Source organism: Natator depressus, chromosome 22, assembly GCF_965152275.1.
Source record: "Natator depressus isolate rNatDep1 chromosome 22, rNatDep2.hap1, whole genome shotgun sequence".
In the NCBI taxonomy this organism is placed as follows: Eukaryota; Metazoa; Chordata; order Testudines; family Cheloniidae; genus Natator; species Natator depressus.
The window spans coordinates 18,427,921-18,438,173 of NC_134255.1; the positions used below are offsets into that span (position 1 = coordinate 18,427,921).

General features: G+C 51.0%; 1 protein-coding gene across 2 annotated transcripts in view; it reads right to left on the reverse strand.

Moving 5' to 3' along the window:
• The window catches only part of DSCAML1 (DS cell adhesion molecule like 1), a 325,499-nt gene extending 325,279 nt beyond the window's left edge, over positions 1-220 (reverse strand). For both annotated transcript variants that reach the window (XM_074936884.1, XM_074936885.1), the window contains exon 1: positions 36-220. In XM_074936884.1, the coding sequence (XP_074792985.1) occupies positions 36-78 (43 nt within the window). In that variant the 5' untranslated portion in view covers positions 79-220. The remainder of the gene's footprint in view (positions 1-35) is intronic.
• Positions 221-10,253: the final 10,033 nt, after the last annotated feature.

Consider the following 10,253-nt stretch of genomic DNA (forward strand, 5'->3'; position numbering starts at 1 on the left):
CCCCCCCGCAGCCCCCGCCCCAGGACGGGACATACCTTTCTGCAAAGAGTACAGCAGGAAAAAAGTTACCAGCCACATGCCATAAAGAGCACCTATTTTCTCTGGGATGCAGTGCAATTCCTTGCCGTGCCGTGCCCCCAACGTGCCGCGATCCTGCCTTTCCCAGGACTATCCAGGTTCAGATGCTCACAGCTGAGCTCCCAGCAGCTCCTCCTTCCCCCTTCTCCCCAGCTAGTGTCATCCGGAGGGTGGGCAGGGCTGCCTGTGCGCTCCCCGCCCACACCCGGCATGCGTTGGGGGGAGCAGCCTGGCCCTTTGCAGTTGCCAATTGGTACAGTGTGGGGAGAGATTATCTATTTTATCTGAACAGTGGGGGGACATTTTCCAGATTCAATCTCTCTGCACCAGGGGACGTGATCATGTATAAAAGCTTGTCATTTGCATACACACAATAGAGCTCCTTTAATAAAGGAAAAGACACTCATCTCCCTGGCTCTAATTGTGCAGACCAGCCTTTCACCAGCGCACGCGGAGACACCTGCTTGCACACGTACAGGGTTTGGTAACTGGACAAACAGACCGTGCACACACATTCATCCTTCCCCACCCAAGCCCTGGGAGCTCTCCAAAATGCACCTGCACCTTTGGAGAGGTAGCTCCTAAGGTGGCCCCCGCCTTGCCTGGGACTGCCCGCACCTATAAAGTTAAACACGCACAGAAAGCTACAGAATCAGGGCCTATACATAGAGGCACAGTGAGAGGCAAGATACAGATTGTTGTGGGGATGGTGGTTGTGCCCCACAAAAGTAAGTCGGTTTTGCACTTAAGTAGAATGATTCAGAACAAACAGTTCTAGCTCTCTCTCTAAAGTGTGTGTATGTGTGTGTGTGTATATATATATGCACACACACACACACACACACACTTCTGTTTATTCATCCCTGGAAGCTGCATTCATATCAATAGCGTTGCCTGTTTGTAGTCCATTCTGTTCACCTTGTCTCCCATGTAGGCTGTAACAAGCTTTACCTACAGCTGTCACTGCTGCACAGCTGGGGGGAGGGGGGGGCGCAAACTCAACTGCCCCAGTACAAAAAGGCACCACTCCTACTGTTTGCACTTCAAGTAAACTCTTCTTCAACTTGTTACCAGTACAGGGCCTAGGACAAACAGATCCTATTCCAGCCAACAGATGGCCAAGTTCAACCCTACTGGGCAACTGGCCTATTTACAGCACTGTTCATAGAATATCAGGCTTGGAAGGGACCCCAGGAGGTCATCTAGTCCAACCCCCTGCTCAAAGCAGGACTAGTCCCCAACTAAATCATCCCAGCCAGGGCTTTGTCAAACCTGACCTTAAAAACTTCTAAGGAAGGAGATTCCACCACTCCTGATGGACTAGGAGCACTGTTGAACTGAGAAGGCAAGAGCTAGTTGGATTTTTTTTTTCCTCCCTAAAAACAGAAAAATGTTTTTTCACTCAAAAAAACCCCAACAGCTTTCATGGGGAAATGGTTGAAGTTTTTCAGTTTGACAAAAAAATTTAAAAAGTGTTCAGGTTTGGGTTTTCAAAGAAAAATTTTAGGGTTTTCACTGAAGACCTGGAATTTTTCATGAGAAATTTAAAAAAAAACAAAAGAACAAAAACACCTAGATTCTCATGAAAGTGATTTGGCATTTTTTGACCAGCTCTAGTTCCTACTAATTCTTAACGTTTCTAGAGCTCTTTGTACATGCTGGAAAGCCACGAGCAAGATAACCCCACACAGGGCTCCAAGGAGGCAGGTAAGCATTATGCTCACCGAACAGCTGGGGAAGACAGAGACACTATGAGGTGACATGACATAAGACCACCCAATAAGTCAGCAACTTCAGAACTCCAGGATTCCTGGTCCCGTATCCCCTGGGAGCTGCTATCTTTGGGCATTGTCCATCTCCCTTTTCACCTGCCATTGACAAAGCCTGCACTCTCCTTTCCCTCCCCATTTTGGAGCATCCAGTTTGGTAGCATCTATCTTCCCAAAGGGTCTGTCCCCCCCAGCACTCATGGAGTCTGGGAGAACAGCTGTTTGCACCTTCACTGAGCCTCTTGTCTGCAGATCTCAAAGCACACTGCAGACGTGAGCTGCCCTTCTAGCCAAGCATGGCACTGGAGGTGCTCGCTGCCTCTCCTGGGGGCTCAGCCCTCCAGCTAGGTCACTCTGATTTCAACCCTCTTCCAAGTGATAAGAGTCCAAACAAAACATTTCTTCAACCCGCTCTGCAGGCTGGCCTCCCAGGCCCACCTGTAAGCCTCGGCCCAGCTCCCCTGCTGTTCTCCTAGAACCCTTCCACTGGAACCCACCTTGCTCCCTGGGGGCTTGTTGCTGCCAAACTGAATTCTCAGCCCTTTGATGATGCCCAGGTGTTTCAAACTGTCACTTGACCCCAATTAGCCCTGCCTCCTTTTGCTGGGAGGCAGCTAATTATGGAACAGGTGGGTCTGCTTGAAGTCAGCTGGCTAGCCACAGGCCTCCTGGCCCTTAAAGGGGCAGACCAGCCTGTTAGAGACTTGAAATAATCCTCGCCCATCTTTGCAAAGCATTGTGAGCTCTGGCCATAAGAGGGGCTCTGTGAGTGCAGTGTGCCCCCGACCCCCTTCCGGGGACGCAGACTGGTAAAGATTGCCCTCATTGTATAGAAAAGGACTTTCAGGCACAGAGTAGCACTTGCCCACGGTCACACAGCAAGCCAGTGGTAGTACCCGGAATAGGACCCAGGAGTCCTGGTTGCCCATCCCATCCTCCAGCTGCTAGAGAAAACAGTCCTTCATCAGTCTGGGCAAACTTGAGAAATGGTCCGAAGTAAATGGGATGAAATTCAACAAAGACAAATGCAAAGTACTCCACTTAGGAAGGAACAATCAGCTGCACACATACAAAATGGGAAATGACTGCCTAGGAAGGAGCACGGAGGAAAGGGATCTGGGGGTCGTAGTGGATCACAAGCTAAACATGAGTCAACAGTGTAACACTGTTGCAAAAAAAAAAAAAAAAACAGTGAACATCATTCTGGGATGTATTAGCAGGAGCATTGTAAGCAAGACAGGGGAAGTAATTCTTCTGTTCTACTCCACCCTGATTAGGCCTCAACTGGAGTATTGTGTCCAGTTTTGGGTGCCACATATGAGGAAAGATGTGGACAAATTGGTGAAAGTCCAGAGAAGAGCAACAGAAATGATTAACAGTCTAGAAAACATGACCTTGGGGAAGTTTGAAAAAAATTGGGTTTGTTTAGTCTAGAGAAGAGAAGACTGAGTGGGGACATGGTAACAATTTTCAAGTGCATAAAAGGTTGTTACAAGGAGGAGGGAGAAGAATTGTTCTTCTTAACCTCGGAGGATAGGACAAGAAGCAATGGGTTTAAATTGCAGCAAGGGAGGTTTAGGTTGGACATTTGGAAAAACTTCCAAACTGTCAGGATGGTTAAGCCCTGGAATAAATTGCCTAGGGAGGTTGTGGAATCTCCATCCTTGGAGGTTTTTCAGAGCAGGTTAGACAAACACCTGTCAGGGATGGTCTAGATAATACTTAGTTGTGCCACGAGTGCAGGGGACTGGACTAGATGACCTCTCAAGGTCCCTCCCAGTCCTACGATTGTATGAGTCTATGATCCTACCTATTCCTTTCCTTTTCCTTCACTCCCTCACTGTGTGTCATTGTTTTCCTTTCAGCCCCTAAGCTAGTGACTGTGCTCCTTGAAGAAAGCTCTCTCAGGGCTGGTCTACTCTACAAAGTTAGGTCAGTGTAAGTACATCGCTCAGGCTGACAAAAATCACACCTGGGTGACGTAATGAAGCCGACCTAAGCCCCAGTACAGACACCGCTAAGCTGACAGAAGAATTCTTCTGTGGACCTAGCTACTGCCTTTTGGGGAGGGGGATTTTCTACAGCAACGGAAGAGCCCCTTCTGTCCCTGTAGTGAGTGTCTACACTACAGGGCTACAGCAGCGCTGTGACACGGCAGCGGTTCTAGTGTTGACCTACTGTTCATCTCTCATAGCTTCTGTGGCACATTGATGGAATTTCTGTAACAGTGATGTGTATTGTACGGGTGTGTGTCTATTTTATACACACACACACACACACACACACACACAGAGGAAGCTCTTTGCTCATTCACACTGGCATCCATTACCCCTGTGTGGAGTCCACACTTTCCCAGAGTTCCTCGCTGCCCCAGGTTTTGCAGCCCACCTGTCCTGCCGTAGAGGCCAAGGCGGAGACCCTGCTGTGGCTGCCAGGGCACAGAGCGTGCTGCAGGCTCCACTCCAGTCATTCCCTTGGGAGTGGAGGAGCACGTCAATTGCTGGCTTCAGAGCCAACCTTGGCACGTTGGCTACTCAGTGAAGAAATTGATATTCCCGGCCATCCCCAGGACAACAAGCTCACCCACCTGATGCTCCTGTCACCTCCTTCCCCAGTCAGGAACTCACCAACAGCTGGGGAAGGTGAGCCAGATAGTGCAGGGGGCCAGTGAGTCTGAATACTAGCAGGGCACTTCTGGGGAACCCACATCCCTGGGTGGCAAGCCCCATTCTGAAACGGCTCTGCCCCTTGCAAATACACTCAGTCGCACAGGCAGCTTGAATTGGTAAGAACAACATTTTGCACCTCTCGCTATCTAAGCACTTGTGCTTTTCTTCCAAGGATCTCAAAGCACTTTACAGACATTGGGCTTTATTCTACTCTCACTTGCATAAATCTTGAAGCCAGTGGGCTCACTCCTGCCTTACGACAGTGTAACTGAGAACCAAATATGGCCCCTTAACCAAATAACACTCAACACTCACATGAGGTAAATTTAAGTGATATATGGAGGTTCACTTCACCTACCACTGAAATGCAGCCACTTCTGGAATAGAATGCAGCAGCAGTTTAATATTGCACCATTAATATGCCACAATAGTTTAGGTCAGCAAATGAAAAATAACCTATCCAATTGAAACTGCAGGGTAGAGCTTGCTATAGCCTCAGGAGCCTTAAAATATCAATAAAATAAGTAACTAATTTAGGGAGGCAGAATGTGATTCCCTGAATTGGAGACTGGCCAGGGTACCAGGGTAAATATCTTTACTGCAGCAGAGAACTCCCTGAGATCCGTAACGAGCACAAACTATTATTAATTATATGAATTACAGTAACACATAGAGGCACAAACGAGATCAAGGGCCCAATGTGCTAGGCACTGCACACACTGAAAATAAAAAGCTGTAAGTTCCATGTGGCAGGGCCCAAGCTAAGTATGTGACGAGAAGTGCCAGGTGGGTACAACGGACAGACGGGGGAAGAACAAAGACAATGGTTAAGGTGCTGAGACCACTGCTTACCGTGCTGGTAATATTGTCTCATTGTTTCCTCGTATTCATCCATTGGTCTGCCTGTATCCATCCATTGTCTCGTCTCCTACTCAGATTGTAAGCTCCTTAGGGCAGGGACTGGCCTGTTCTGCGTGTGTACATAGCTTTGGCTGGGCTCCTACGTGCTACAATAAGAACAGCGGGATACCTGCGATCAGCATAACAAGCAGCCTTTGGTCAGTGCTTTGCAGGCATCCTGGCAGAGGTGAGCTTTAAAGAGGGAGGCAAAGGACAAGGGGTCAGGGCCTCAGTGTCACGTCCCACCTGACCGATGCCACCTCCCGGCACCAGGCTGGGGCCCTGCTACAGCACTGACCACAATGGAAGAGTGGTCGGGACCTGAACCAGCTGATCGAGCTGAAGCGGTCCCTAGACCCTGGGCCCAGAGAAGCACCCAAACGGTGGGTTCTCATCCTAGCCTGAGCCTGCAGAAGTAGGCTGGAAGTCTTGCAAGAACAGGTTCACATGCAAGATTAATCGTCCTTCTGCTTCTGCTCCCAGCCGGCAATGCCACAAGGACAGCCTCTCTCTGCCATCCCAATCCAGCCAAGTGGAAGAAGCACTTTACGGAACATCGGACCCTCTGGACAGGTTGTTCAGTAACTAGGCTGAAGCCCAGCGGGGAGGGATTCTGTCTCAGGGAGACAGCGTTACCTAGTGGTCAAGGGGCAGGACACCTGGGTTCTATTCACTGCTCTGCCATTGGCTTGCTGGGCACGTCTCTTCCCCTCTCTGTACCTCAGCCTCCCTATTGGCAAAATGGGTTTAACAACCCTGATCCAGGCTCTGTGGGGGTCAATGGGAGTTTTGCCATTGGTTTCAATGGGGCCAGGATTTTACCCTCTGCAAACCAGGCGTTATCCAACCTCCAGCCTGCTCCCCCATCCCTCTGGTGAACCAGCCCATTTCCTCCCCCAAACCCCTCACTGAGGCAAGAGTGGGAGCCTCCTACCCCGGACGCATGCTGGCTGCCTGCCCTCATTCCCGGCTGGCAGCTGTTACAAAGAGGGCAGCCAAGGGAAGGCTGATAGCGGGAATCTGCTGGCCATCCAAACTGCAACAATAGCTTCCTCTTCTGTGTAGGAACACCGGCTTCAGGTGCAGCTGTGGCACTCCCACTCCAAGCACCCAACGAGACCGGGGCGCGTGGGCTGGGAGGCGCAGGAGACAGCGCTGTCGGGAGGGAGGCATGTTGGCAGTGTGGTCGGGGCCTTGGAGATATCCATTCGCAGCGCATGACGTGGGGGAGCAAACCCTGCTCCATGTTTCATTTTTAGCTTCCCTTGCTGTTCAGCATCGCTGATAAGTTCCCTGGTCACTCCCACCCAGGCAGCAGGGCTAGAAAGGTATTAAACAGCATCCCTCCCCACAGGGCAAAACTACCTCTGCTGGCCAGTGTGAAAGCAGCCAGAGAGAGGGCAGAGAAACAGCTGGCAGCTGGGCAAGTTGGGTGACAGGCACAAGCCTGTGCTCTCGACAGCTCTGGTCCAGTCTTTCAGCTGGCTAGTACCTTTCATTGAAGCCCCATTATTCCTCCCATTGATTGTTCAGAGGAGGCTGTTCAACTTCCACCCTCCCTGCATTCAGACACACGCTACGCTATGGGCCCTCTGGCTTCTGCTCGCTACATCTTGGAGCTGGCTCCTGCCAAGCCAGCGCCTGGGTGCTCTGCTGGAGTTCACACCCCACACACATTGGTGCAAATGGGTTTTACTAGCCTAGATATTCTCGGAGCTTGCCCATTGGGATACTCATGGGAAGCGTTTTTAAAATTCCTTTCTGCAAGCGTTCAAACCGGACAGCTGGTATCACCCCATCAGGGACCTAGAATGACACCTCGGGGTTTTATACAACTGTGGGCTGACAAAGGTGAAAGTCATCCAATACATGATTTGTTCAGGTCTAATCCACACTTTTGGTAGCACATATGAGGCTCCGTGAGACAGTAAAAGTGCAACACAGGAAAAGTGTGCGTCACAGCCTTCCTCTAGCGACTGGTCCACTAGCAGGTAGCAGTCTACCACTGACAGTAGCGAATGGAGTTATTCTTTTAGTGGCGGAGGTCTGTGTTGCTGTTCTGAAGGTCCCTGGTTCGTATCTCACTGATGACACTGGGGGGAGGAATTACTGCAAAAACTCATCTCTTCATTGCCCATTTTGGACCCAAATGTATTTCTATCCCTCAGAGCCCTGAGACACTCTCCATTTTCTCACTGCAAATGATTTCCCTCTGGATCGTGCAGCCAGTACAAACAACATTTTACACCACTCACTTGAGCACAATGTATGCTATTTCGAACCCAGGGGTGTAATTTTCAGACTAGGGCCCAGCCGAGGACTCAATGGCTCAGATTGGCCTGATGAAAGGCTCAGGCACTGAGCCTGGCAGTCAGCAGTGAGTGGCTGAAAGTTGTTGCAGTCTGATGGACGCTGGGTGATCTGTTTGCAGGGGTCTCACTCCAGTCACCAATCACAGCCACGGCCTCTGCCCCACGGGCTGCTAGCAGCCCGGTGCCAAAGCCAATGACAGAATGGCCCGTGGTAACTAAAGTTGCTCACGGCAAGCTTGAGGCAGGCTAGTGGGACAGCTTGCCTGGCCGGTGCCCATGCTGTAGCTGTTCTGCGGATAAGCAGAGTCTCTCCATTTCCCTTTCCCCCCAGCATCAGCCTCCCTTGGAAATATGTTCCAGTGCAAGGAGAGCAAACTGCATCTGCGCCCACCAGGGCGGTCTCTGGAAAAGGTCTGCCAGCCCCAGTTCGTCGCTTGGGCCAGAAGCGCCCTGGCACATGGGCGTAGTTTGGGGGAGGGGGGAATGGGAGGATGTTGCCCACCAAAACTGCAAGCCTCAGGCAGGCCCTGAATTTGTTGTTCCCCTCCTCCCCCACGCGTGGCCCTTTTGGCCTGACCAGAGCTGCCTCCCCAAATATAGAAGTCAAACTGCACCTATGCCCTGGTGCCAAGCGAGCAGCTTTCCCAGTGGCCAAAGAGAGCAGCCCAGCAATCCAGAGGCAGCCCTCACATTTACCCTCACCAGCCTTTGTTCCAAGGCCAATAACAGTCTGACACATCCCTGGACAATAAACCCTCAAAGAGGCACTGTTAATTACAATAAGCGGAATACGTTCCCCTCCTTGCTCACAGATACTCTCAAAACACTTCACTGCCATTATCGACATTAGCCTCACCACACCCTGGGGAGGTAGCAGACAGATAAGGGACTTCCCACAGGCTAGGCAGCAAGTCAGTGTCAGAACTGGGACTAGAGCCCAGCCCCTGCTGTACCCACTAGACAGCGCCTTGGAACCATCTATTGGGATTAAAAAAGGCTCCACTTAGCTGACAGTGGAACAAGCATACTAGGGCAGGAAGCTTCACCCCAGACTGCTCCATTGTTAAGGGTCAGGCGAGTTTGAATCCAAACCAGAGCAGAGAGGGGCAGTGCGCATGGACTTAAACTTGTTATGTTTCACAGCAAACAAGTTAGATGAAAACACAGAATACTCTTGGTGGAAGGGTGGGACATAATACTACTTGATTGCTTAGAATTCAGAACAATAGCACACGAGAACCCCAAAACAGTGAGAGACAAAGCAGGATGCTCCCTAAAGCAGGGATTCAATCCACCTACACCTTACTGTTGGCTACAAATGGCTCGCAGCTAGGCCCAGCTCACACACTTCCCCAGAATCCCCTCACCTGAAAGCAGGACCAGGAAAAATTCCTGAAATTGAAAGTGACTGCTCCCAATACACCATAAAATGGAAAGTCTCGGCAGGCTGTGTAACTTGCCAGAGTACGGAATTTTTACTCAACTCTGAGTGGTCCAAAAGGTGCAACTGTATTCCCATTGCCCAATTTCCCCAACCCCTCCAGGGCACCAAACGCCACACTGAGCTCAAGTCCCCCTACGGTTTCCATTATTAGATAGCACTCCCCAGCCCAGCCTGCGGTGCAGCAAGCCTGTGTGCTGATCCACGCCTTGCTTTGTGGGTGCCCAGATGGCACCCTCCTAGACATGCAGAGCCCAGGTTGTTTTCTGCAGGGCATGTGGAGATAAGCTGGGGGCATTAGGAGATGATGCAACATTGAGAGACCGGGGCTGTGAGCCTAAACCCAGCCCAACCACTGACCTGCTGTGGGACCTTGGGACAGCACCTTCTCTTCTGTCTCCCTTTCCCCCTCTGCACAGCGGGGTGAGGAGATTTCTCCCCTTCGGGAGAGTCCTTTCCAGGCCACAGCACGGTGTGCGGGACGCGCCAGTTTGCCCCAGCCACAACAAACAGAAAGCAGCAGGAGGGACTCAGAGCCCTGACAGCAGGGGAGGAGACACATACAGCCTGCAGCAGCTTGTAACTAAATGGCCATTAGAGGGCTGCAGCTACCTGCCGGCCTCTGCCAGATTTAAAGGCCAGCTCTTAGTGAAGTGTGCTGGGGAGAAAACTCCTATGAGCGGGCTAATCTGTAATCATCGGGAGCTAGGCTCCTAAGGGGCTGTGGAGATCTGGGCCTTAGTCTCTCTCTACCCCAGCTTCCTATCTGTAAAAGGGGGATAATAGCACTGCCCTGTGAAGGTAAATCCGTTAAAGCTTGTGAGACACTCAGATGGGGGCCATGTAAGTGCCAAAGATACACAGACTTCAGCAGGGCTCAGTGTGGGTGCAGCAGTCCATCTACCCCTGGTGGGCTGTAGAACTGGATCCTAAATGAGCACCTCCTGCCATGTTCCACCCCAGAAATGGCTGGTTTTCAGTAGGGGGTAAAATGAGCCACCCCTATAGCTTGTCAAGTGCTTGGTGTCCCTTCAGGGTAAAGTTGGAGATCAGACCTGGAAATTCAGCTCGCTGTGCAAATGGA